The sequence below is a fragment of the Acartia tonsa genome, chromosome 2, assembly GCF_053477335.1.
Source record: "Acartia tonsa isolate MP-2025a chromosome 2, ASM5347733v1, whole genome shotgun sequence".
NCBI lineage: Eukaryota > Metazoa > Arthropoda > Copepoda > Calanoida > Acartiidae > Acartia > Acartia tonsa.
The window spans coordinates 48,258,315-48,270,450 of record NC_137261.1 but is presented as its reverse complement, the minus strand read 5'-3'; the positions used below and the strand labels follow the sequence as shown (position 1 = coordinate 48,270,450).

The following is a 12,136-nucleotide window of genomic DNA, read 5'->3' as shown; positions in this document are numbered from 1 at the left end:
TAATTATATATTCTATTATTGTCTAATTAGAACATATAAAACGTATCTAAATAATCAAAATCGTGGTCTCTTTGTTTTCTATTCTAAAGGTAAGAATCCTTTTTCAGTTCTAAAAGATTTTATTAGCGATTTTCATTAAAAAACGTTTGCGTGTTTTTTACGTTAATTCAATTTTTTCTTTCAAAGGCAAGGCATTTAATTTCAACTTAATTTTTTCAACAAGTGAATTAAAATGTACTGCTAATTGGTGTTGTTATACAGTGGTGAGTTCTTATGTTACTTGTTACATAACATATCAGGTTAGTGTTAATAGTACATATATCCATTGTTAATAAAACCACCAAACTTTCAAAGCTCTAATCCCTACTACAGTTATTATAGTGTAGTAACTTAGGGATTAAAATTCAAAGAAAAGGGTTAGTCTAAATCCATTTCTTCTCTTCCCCCTCCTTCTCAGGGTGGAAGTTAAGTTCTTTTGGAAAGGGGTTTTATTACAACCCATTCCTGCTCTCTTTCATCCCCTTTTTGTGTCATAGAAAAGGGATAATCTATTGAAAGGTTTTGTACACTTCAAATATGTACTATTCATCTTTGTAAATCCCTCTCCCATAAAGTGTAGAATACAACCCTCTTCCTTTTACTTCTCAAAAGGTCGACCATTTGTGATTTCACTGTATATTATGGTTGAGTATTTATCAGGGCTTTTGTGTTTTAATTTATGAAGCTTTTATCTTTCATAGATAAAAATTCTTTCTAGGGTACAAATATAAAATAAGAATATATTTAAGGAAAACTACATTCCTATTATTAATATACCTATTGTGTAATTGTACATTCACATATTACTGTATGTTTTCTTTGATTCTAATAATATTAAAGGAAACATTACACTCGTAATATTCTAAACTTCTAAGAAGTTATCATTCAAAATTATTTAGACCTCTTCTCTTGTATGTTCCTCCCTGTTCAATTGTTGAAAACAGGTTAACAAGGAAAAGGAATAAAGAATGTTGCTATCTGGTTCTGTGTGCCCATTTTGTTACATCGTTACATAGTAACATACTCAAAGGGGTTTACTACTCCTCCCCTTTTTAAAAAAAAAGGTATTCCATTAGAAAGGGTTTGTAACCCCTTTTCACATTTGCCTACCCTCATCATAGGTGGAGCTAATTGTGGTTACACACTTCTCTGAATTTCCCCTCCCCTTTTCTTTTCACTTAAAGGTGGAGTCAAGGAAATATTATATTATAGCTTATAGCTAATGATTTATCTTAAACCTAGTGTTGAATATATAATAAGGGAAATATATCTTTCCCAATTATTATTCATAATTCTACCCTCTAAATGATTTAATGGTTTTTATGAACTAGTTTGAAATCATTTTTATTGTTCCCTTCTACTTATCAGAAGGAAAGACTTGGTTTAACATACCTCCCAAATTATTTATAATTTGCTTTGTTAGGCAAGGACAAAATAGTTTGGCTATATCATAAAATCTCCAACCCAATATAGATAAAAGGCATAGCATTTCTTCTCCTTCTTTATTTCTAAGTGTGGAGCTCTTCAAGTCTATTTACCTAATTTCTAGGGGCGGAGCCTTCATATGAGGGTCATATTTCCCTATACCATTGTTGTGACAAAATCAAAGGCTAAAATATTTTCTCTGGTTTCTGTTTGAATGTTTAAGAGAATTAGCTATATATAAATGATTTTAAGTTCACAGTTTAATTGATTTAATAAAAACTTTATGAAATATTATAATTGTTATCTTTAAACATTTACTTTCATACTACTTATTGATGTTTTCATCCTTGTCATTGTAATTTCTGACATTAAGAATATCTGAGCAAGGAAAAATCCATTCATACTCGTTTTTCTTATCAAGTTTTACATATATTCCTGAAATCATTCACTATCATAATTTAAGTGTACACTACTGTTGTGTATGAATAACTATTTTGTATTGAGTTAAAGTTTGTGTGTATCAGATACAAAATTTTTTTTTCTTGTTTTCTTTGTCTTTTTAAGGAGAGTTCTGTTTTATCAGTACAGATTACAATTAACTTGCAAGAAATTTTGTGGCTCAAAGTATTTTGATAAAGGAGTCTTGTACTACCTAATCAAATACTTCGTTCAGTTTTTGTTGAATATTTAATTCTGAATCTTCATTCTCAATAATTGCCTATTCAAGCATAATCATAACTGAATCATGTTGTCATATAAAAATTTGAGTTTTTTACCCTTAATACCTGAAGAATCTGAATCAGGTTATAGCAGCACATGTTCATTGAGTAATTCAGGTGCTTCAAGTTCTGACCTTTCACTTCCAGACTTGAATGATAATTGTACTATTACTGAATTGGACTTGTTTCTTGCCAATGCTGAAAAACTGATTTCTAGACTAGAAATATATGGCAGTGTATATTCAAATTCTTCTCATTTGAATAGCCATTTTCTATCCTATGAACATTTAAATGTAAGGTTACATTTTGCTCAAGCATTAGCATTTAATATGAAATCTATTACACATATTAAAAAATGTTGTGCTCTAATTCTTCAGATTGAGGAAAGTAAACTTGAGTGGCTAGTTAACTGTCCTAATCATCTTTTTCTATCTCTTACTAAGAAGACTCAACTTGATGTTTCAGCTGACATTGATAGCATTTATGAAGTTGGTTCTTTAGAGGTTGATGTTATTCTTACCAATCTCATACAAAACTCACATGAACTTCATGATAATAATGCTAGGTTTGACAGTTTGGATTCTGCTATTCCTTGCAGCAATACTATTTCCAACTCTTTACCTAAAGCTCAGGATCAGTCTTCATTCTCTATAGACAGTAGTTCTTGTTCTAGTCATATTGAAAACATCAATCCAACTCTGGATAATGAAAGGAAGAAGGTTGATATTGTTGATAAAGTTCTGAATAATGAGATGTATTATCTTTCCAAGCTTTTGATTGCTACTTCCAGTAAGGATTTGTCTCATTCTAAGTTGGTCTATTTGCACAATAGCCATGTTCCTGTTGTAGATAGGCAAATATCTTCACTTCAACATTCTCTCAGAGACTACATTACTGTCAAATTTCATGATGCTAAGTTAGCTTTATCTGTTGCTGATGTAATTAGGGATGCAATTAATTGGACTGTTGATATTAGACATCTCTTTCTCTCTAAGGAACTTTTCAAGAAATCTCAAGGCCAAAAATTATATGGTAATTTGAGTAAGTTTTCTACAGATCCTAATATTGACATTTACAGATTCTTCCATGAATTTGAGGCTTTAACTATTGATTTTGATTATTCTGCTGAAAGAGCTGAATTTTTGTATTCCAAGTATCTTGTTGAGATTCATCAGGACGAAGTTACAAGATACATGCATGATTATGAAGCTATCAAATCTTACATGATTCATAAATATGGGGATCCTAAACCTATTTTAATGAATCTTATCCAACCTTTAATTGATTTAACAATACCTGACAATCATTCCAATCCTGCTGTTTCAGTTCCATACTACAGAAAGTTTCAAGCTGTTCTTGAAACAATAAATTCTTACCTAGTTTCTAATTCTGAACATTCAAAGGAGTTTGAGGTGTCTATCTTTTCACAAGAGTTTCTTCATAAACTCTTACAGCTCATGCCTCATGATGCTAAGAAAAAATTCTTTAAGCAGATGGATTCGATTAATGAGGATACTATTCATGTTAAAGGTAAAATAGCATTTAATGTTCTGTTGGATACAGTCAGATTTCAGTTCAAAATTCATGATAGAATCTTAAAGCATGATAGTTCTGCTTCAAAGTATTCCAATTGTGACGAGGAGTCATGTATCTCCTATCACAAAAGGATAAAGTCTGCTAACAAATCAAAGCAGCCAATTGCTGGTGGGAGATTACTTCCTTGTATTATTTCTGGACACAATCACAGTGTAAATGAGTGTTCCAAATTCCTCAATCTTTCAACACAGGAAAGAGTTAAGCATAGGAAGGATTTCATATATAAACATTGTGCTGTTTGTCTCCAATCATCTCTCTCATGTCATGGTGGTAAATGTATAAATATAAAATCTGTTCCAAAGATTTTATTATGCAAAGGGTGTAAATCTATGAATAAGATTAATCCTGAAAGACCATGTTATTCTGTATTGTTTTGTCTAACCAATTCACATGGAAAACCACCAGACTCTGAAATCCTAAAAGGCTTGGAAAAATACATTCCTGGGTTTAAGCCTAATGTAGGACAGAGAGTATGTATGGAAAGATTTCAAGGATCAAGATGATTAAAGTCTTGTTTGTCCCTATCTGGTTGCATTCTGCAAGCCAAAAATATCTACTTTATTTCAATACCAATCAATTTATGTTGTATCATTTTAATTTCATTGTAATAGTATTCAATCATTGTGTTAAAAGTGTCATTAAAGATCTTGTGATTGACTACCTTAATTTAAAAAGAAATTGTTTGTTTTAATAGGATGTTTCAATTTAATGAACTCCAGTTTTATTATTTCTAAGGATAGATACAGAGAATACAATATAACCATAAAAATGTATTTTTATCTATTTGTCAGTAGAGGTTTTATTATAAATCTAACTGCAAATGTGAGTTATTTAATGTTTTTATAGTACAGGTTTTATTATAACCTAACTAAATAACATAATTATGATAAGTCTTATTTTCAGTAGAGGTTTTATGGTAACCTAACTAGAAAAGTATATATTTATAATTGGTGTTATTAACAGTATGGGTTTTATTGAATAACCTAACTGCTTAAAAGTAATGTACGCTATTGTGTTGAAATCTTTGTTGCGGGAGTGTAACAAAATTATATTTGTTTAAATTATTTTCATAACATTATTTCCACACAAGAAGAGAACATTATGAGTTACGCGGAAATCCACTCTAGCCATACCATGCTTTATAATCAGCTGATCTTTGTTTACATTTACATACATTTAATTTAATCTGAGTTTCAATGTGAAAGGTCTATAGCAGAATTGTAATGATTATAAATATGTTCTTATTGTGATTAGTAATTTACTTTGTGATCTTTATGCTTTTAAGGATTGTATAATATTTAATTATTACTGATTTATTATACTTTCAGACTCCTTAAAGCATTCTTTTAGAACAATCTTAATGTCGAATTAGCTAAAGTTAGTGTTCACAATCTTAATTATATATTCTATTATTGTCTAATTAGAACATATAAAACGTATCTAAATAATCAAAATCGTGGTCTCTTTGTTTTCTATTCTAAAGGTAAGAATCCTTTTTCAAACATTATACTTTGTTGTCCCAGGAATCAATATACCAAAAATCAGATCAATCGGATGATTAGATCACATAAAAATTTTGATGTTAAAAAAGTAAAAAAATCAACATGTTTAAAATGGACGTACGGAAATTTTGGTAATGATTATAGAGTTGCAACGCTTTCTAAATCGTACCTAACTACTAAAGGAATCACCATACAAAATTTGAAATCGATAAGACAATTCTAACATGCCTAAATTAACGAAAAAAGCTATCCGTTACGGACGGACGTACGGACGGACCTACCCTAATTATAGAAAAGCTTCGTCTTTAAAAATATGTTGCCCATTTCATTGTATTTTTGTCTGAATTAACTTTTCATTCTACAAGTTTTTAAAAACGAAGCTTTTCTATAATTACGGCTGGCTTGTACGTCTGCCCATCCGTACGTAAAGGATAGCTTTTTTCGTTAATTTAGGCATGTTAAAATTGTCCTATCGATTTGAAACTTTGCATGGTGATTCCTGTAGTGTAAGGTACGACTTAAAAAGCGTAGCAACTATATGATCGTTACCAGAATGTCCGTACGTCCATGTTGTCATCCTTGTTTTTATGCTGTTAACAAAAATTAAGTGGAAGAAGTTACCTCAGATCAACATCCTTATCATCAATCTCATGAGGCCTATCTGCATAACACCTATCTCTTGCATCGGCATTATCAAAGCTCACAAATGCAAAGCCCTAAAAATGATCATGATTAATGGTGTTTTTCAAAAATAAAAATAATTTGGAGAAAAATAATCAAACATCATTTATGAAACTTCTATCACAAAGTAAAAATGAAAAGAAGTACCTATTTCTTTCAGAAATGGATTTTGAAAACATCTTGTAAAGCTGTATTCATTGATATTTATGTAGAATTTAAAAAAAAAAATTTTAAGGAGAATATTTAGTATTGAGGATATTGGATTTCAACCAGAATACTATGTTATGTGTTAAATAGTTAAATGCAAAAGAGGGAGAGCTCATAATGTTTTAATGATTGAATAAAGAGTGGTTAAGACAAATAATTTATTAGGTACCTAAGTTTATAAAATGTGATTATTATACCTTTGATCTGTTATCAGGTGGAGGATATTTGACCAACTTGCACTCGACAACTTCTCCCCATCTGGAGAAATATCTGGCTATTGTGTCCTCGGTTGTGGTGTACTTTAATCCGCCAACAAACAGGCGATTCTCTTCCATTCTCTGCCTTTATTAGGGATTCTGATAAAAGAAATTATAATTAAAGTTATTGTTATACATATGTAGGTATAAATAATGGTTTATTAATCGATATATATTAATGGTTTACGTTGTTGAAAACATTGCAATAAATAACAAAAGTAGAAAAAAAACATTTACATAATAAAGTTTGTGAATGTGCAGTTATGAAAAAATCAAATATTTCAACAGCGTAAAATATGCATACAGACACATACATTTATACATAAGTAAAAGGTTTTATTTTAGAAGTAAATGAATACAAAATCTATATTAATCTTTACAGGGTAATTATATGGTTAAACTTGTTTATGGCAACATGATAGGTAATCTTAATCGAATACATTAAATGGTTGCAATGAATTATCATATTTAAATTATTGAATAATAATAATACTATCAATTTGAATTGATATACGGAATTAATTTTACAATAAATCCAAACGAATAAAGTAATGGTAAAAAAATGATCTTTACTTAAAGGGGGGAGGCGGACTAGACACTTTTTGTAACCACAACAAAAACTCAACTGAGATTGATTGTTAAAATTGCCTTCCGCCCCTCCCCTTTGTAAATAAATAAAGTGTATTTTTGGTACTATTTGGTAGTTTAGTGTAAGAAAATGATCAAAATATCGTATTATATTTGAGACACCTTTCACCTTCAGGACGAAGAGCGGATGCGCTGTGTGTTTAGCCACGGTCGCGGGTTTTATCATATTATATTTGCATATATATAATTCTAAAATGATACCAGTACTTATTTGGTTATCATAAATATACTTGTAGAATAAAAATAAGAGTTATAACAATGATCACAGGTGGATTCAAGATAAATATCAATAAAAAATTAACTATTTAACAATATAATATTTACTAAAATAAGTTCTCAAGGCTTGAAATCTTAATTCGACTAAAATATTGTTACATTTTTTATATTCAGATAAGCTAAATATACAAGTATAAGGATTACAATAATTAACATTTTTACATTCTGAACATATTTTATAACTTATTTCTTGTCTAATACTAATATCAGTATTATAAATTGCAAAAAACTTAGTTTGTTATAATGTTTACTTTAACATCAATTATAAAGAAAATAAATTATAATAATAACTATTATTTATTATATAATATATTCATCATATGTACCTTTTTATGATAAGTAAAAAAAACTTAATTTAATATAGCAAAACATAAACGCCTGTTTATTTTAACAAGATATTTTTATAACATATTAAAATTATTAAATTATTATATGATAATGTAGCAGGTAACGAAGGGTAAAATTTTTTTTCTACATAACAAATATTTATCTCATCATGTAAAAGAACTCTGATTTATTATAGAGATTTTTCATAATGTACATGTAAATGGTAGTTTTATTTTATATTATGTACACAATAGTAACAGTCTTCCAAATTTGTACAGGTGTACACAGTACATGTTGTACATTTGACGCAGTACACATGTATTTCATTACTTCTTTTATACTCGGAATACCTAAATAGAAGATGAACATAGATTATATAAAATATAAATTTTTTTCTTTACAAACATTAGGTAGGTACAAATGTTTTCCCCTGTCATAATATCCACGTATATTATACATCCAATATATAGATAATTTAGTCATAACTTAGTCACGGTTAAATTATATAATAATTCAACATTAGAAAATATAAATAAAACTCTGACAAGGGTGCCAACATCCATAGACAAGGAATCGCAAAAATATTAAAACATGTGTAGAAAACAAACAGAAAAACAAAGTATTATATCGAGTGGATGCTTATAAATCAGAAAAATCGTCTGAAATAACTAATAATGTTACAATTTAGCTACCGGCCAACAAAAAATGGCAAGAAACCCTTTCCAAATCCGACCATAGAACAAATCCTTCCAAATTCTGGTCCCTCCTCAAGTCCCTTTCCGGCAAAAACAACTCCCCTCCCTCCAACCAACCCATTTCCTTCAACAACAACAAAGTCCACACCTCCCACCTCCACATTGCCGAATCCTTCACCAGTCAATTCACCTCTGTCTCCCGTCATACTTCCAACCCTTTCTCCAGAAAAATTATCCGTAAAATCCGCCGCCGCAACCACCTCAACAGAAACTTCCAACCTTTTACCCCTGCCCTTGTCCTTGAAGCAATTAAAAATTCCTCCAATTCCTCTGCACTCGGCCCCGACAACCTTAACATCCTTCACCTTAAACACCTTGGTCCAAATGGCATCTCCTACCTCACTAAACTTTTCAACCTCTCCATCTCCGCTGCCAACATCCCTGCCATTTGGAAACTATCCAAAATCATTGCCCTCCTCAAACCTGGTAAACCCCCTGACCTTTCCACCTCCTACCGCCCAATCTCCCTCCTCTGTCCTGCAGCAAAAGTCCTTGAACGCCTACTCCTCCCCTACCTTAAGCAATCCCTCTCCACCCACCCCTCACAACACGGCTTTAAACCCCTCCACTCCACCACCTCCTCCCTCCTCAACCTTTCCACCACCATTGCCAATGGCTTCAATCAAAACCTCCCCCCCAGCCGCACAACTGTTGCCTCCATCGACCTTTCCAAAGCATTTGACTGCATTCCCATCCACCTCCTTCTCCAAAAAATCTCCTCCTCCAACCTTCATCCCAACATCATTAGATGGCTATCCTGCTACCTGCGTGGCAGGATGGCTTTCTGTTCCTATCAAAACACCAATGCCTCTCCTAAAATTGTCCACACTGGCGTCCCCCAAGGCTCTGTTATCTCCCCAGTCCTCTTCAACTTCTACATAGCAGATGCCCCCCACATTCCCCCTGCCCACACCTCCTCCTATGCCGACGACCTTAACTCCTTCCACTCCTCCCCTAACATCCCCCAGTCAGTTGAATCCATCAACTCCCACCTCTCCTCAATCGCTGACTGGGCCTCCACCAACGGCCTCTCCATAGCTCCCAACAAATCCACTGTCACCCTCTTCACTTCTGACCGCAAGCACCAATCCAACCTCCATCCTCAAGTCCAAATCAACGGCTCCACCCTTCCCCTTGAGAAAACCCCTAAAATCCTTGGAGTTACCTTTGACACCTTTTTCAATTTCAGTTCCCATGTCTCCACCATTTCCTCAAAAATTTCCTCCCGCCTTAGAATCCTCAAATGTCTGGCTGGCACCAAATGGGGCCACCAGAAGGAGACTCTCCTCACCACCTACAACACCCTCCTCCGCCCCATCACCACCTATGCCTGTCCTGTTTGGTTCCCTAACACCTCCAAAAACAACATTGACAAACTCCAAGTCCTCCAAAACCAAGCCCTCCGCATCTGTACTGGTTCCACTAAAAAATCTCCCATCAGCCACCTCCACCAAGAAACCAAAATCCTACCAGTACGGAACCACCTTTCCCTTCTTTGTTCCCAATACCTGGCCTCCTCCCTCCGCCCCTCCCACCCATCCTTCCACAACGTCACAACCCCCCCTGGCCCTAGATCCAAAAAATCCACCCTTCAATCCATGTTCCTTCCTACTCTCCAACCTTTTCTTTCCCCCGACAACACCCTCCTTCCCACAAACTACAAATCCACAATCTCCAGACTCCACACCTCAGCTGTCACCCAAGCCATAAATTCTTACCCCCCTAATCCTGTCCTTAATCAAGCTCCCCCTGACATCAACCCCTCCGAAATCCAACTCCCCAGGCACTACAGAACCATCCTCTCCCAATTAAGATCCAACTATTGTCCTAAACTCCAAAGCTACCTCCATTCCATCAACGCTTCTCTTACCCCCAACTGCCCATCCTGTCCTGTTAATCCTACCCCAGAAACAGTCCAGCACCTCTTTTCATGCCCAAATAATCCTACAAATCTTACTCCTATGGACCTCTGGCAAAATCCCACCCATGTAGCTGCCTTCCTCTCCTCCCATCCAAGTTTCACCAGCCTTCCTCCCCTCCAACGCCCCCCTCCAGAGCCCCCACCATAAGCCCACGCCCCCCCCCCTCACCCCACTGATGACTACCCGGACCGGAAACTGACTATGAGCAGCCAAAACAACACAACAGCTACCGGCCCTTTTATCTAAATTAAACAAACAACCGCTACTAATAAACTTGTTCATAGCACCAAACACTTATTAACTAATAACTTAAATTAACAAATGACTAAATATTTGCAAATATGTGAAAATTTCATTGGATACAATTTTCTTAATAAAATAGGTTAGTATTAACAATATTACAAGATAAATACATTGGAAAAACCTATCAATAAAAACTTAAGTATAGAATATTTTAGTCTCGAAAACTTATTTATATACCTATAAAATTCGTTGATTTAATGCATTATTGTTTACTATTTTTAATATTTCTAGAATATAGTGGAATATTATTATTTTTTATTACATACCTGAATAGAAACACCTTTTCCTTTATCTATTTCATTTAGTATATGCTCTATATTCCTCAGGGCTGAATTTCATGTGTTCATCCACAGAAACAAACACGAAAATCTTTCAAGATCCGTTTTCCTAAAAAAGAAAATATACATATATGCCTTTAAAGCACGATTCCTAATATAAGGGAGAGGAAGAAGGGGGGGGGGGGGGTAGTGAACGTTGTGTTTTTCACATGAAATGCCAGCGCATATTTAATTTGAGTACTACTCCCGTATTTTTCGAGGTAATTAGGAAAAATCTCTTCTTCACATTTCTCGCCAGATTAGGTACTACATATTTCTATTGTACCTCAAATATTGGGATCAAAGAATGGCAAATCTTGTACAACTTGATATACAATATATAGGTACCTTTTTAGAAATAAATATATATTATGCTCTCATCCTGAATCTATGTACCAAAGTTCATAAACTTTAATTTTTATGGTTATCGTCTGTATCGCTCTAAGGGAAAACTTTTTCATGTTTTTCATTTCAAACCTTCTGAAAATTAATTATTTTTAAATTTTTTAAACAAGGATGCAACGTTTATCAATGAGTTTAATAAAGCACAAAAATTGGATTAATTAAATGAATGATAGAGTGGGCTAGAGAGCTAAGCAGATGTTTAGTGTTATCTGTAATCAAGTATATAAAATTATAATAGCACAGCGAAACTTCACAGACAATTTCTGCCGTCTATATCGCGTGAATAGCAGCGGAGAAAAATTTACCCGGCCCTATTTCGTTTCATACAGACTAATTACAGCTTAGCTTAAAAATAAGAATAAAGTTTAAACCCGTCAAACTTCATCATAACAATACAGAATAACAAATATCAGTGGATCCATATTTGCAATTGGAAAGCAGAAAATAAGAGGCCGGCCGAGGGGGAAATTATTAATAAAATACAATCGTAAAAAATAGGAATTATAGATTAAATTTCAGAGTAATCTGATAATTGTAGAAACTTAATTTATTTTAAAAGTTATTTAAAGAATTTCATCAATCAAAAAAACAAATTAGAACATTAAAATAAACAATATAGAAAATGAATCTTTATATTTACATGCAAATTATATAATAAATTATAAATTTATAACCAATAAAAATAGAATAATTCCATTGACCAATCAGAATTTAGTTTAGCCAGCCAATAGAAAGCCTTCAAATAGAGGATATTGAT

General features: G+C 33.0%; 1 protein-coding gene across 3 annotated transcripts in view; it reads right to left on the bottom strand.

Moving 5' to 3' along the window:
* The window catches only part of LOC145312048 (uncharacterized), a 22,188-nt gene extending 10,207 nt beyond the window's left edge, over window positions 1-11,981 (bottom strand). For 2 of the 3 annotated variants that reach the window (XM_080151180.1, XM_080151182.1), the window contains exons 1-4: window positions 11,323-11,981; window positions 10,924-11,044; window positions 6,367-6,525; window positions 5,903-5,997 (exon numbers count right to left, since the gene is read on the bottom strand). In XM_080151180.1, the coding sequence (XP_080007306.1) occupies window positions 5,903-5,997; window positions 6,367-6,504 (233 nt within the window). In that variant the 5' untranslated portion in view covers window positions 6,505-6,525; window positions 10,924-11,044; window positions 11,323-11,981. The remainder of the gene's footprint in view (window positions 1-5,902; window positions 5,998-6,366; window positions 6,526-10,923; window positions 11,045-11,322) is intronic. The other variant, XM_080151181.1, reaches the window with a different exon arrangement.
* Window positions 11,982-12,136: the final 155 nt, after the last annotated feature.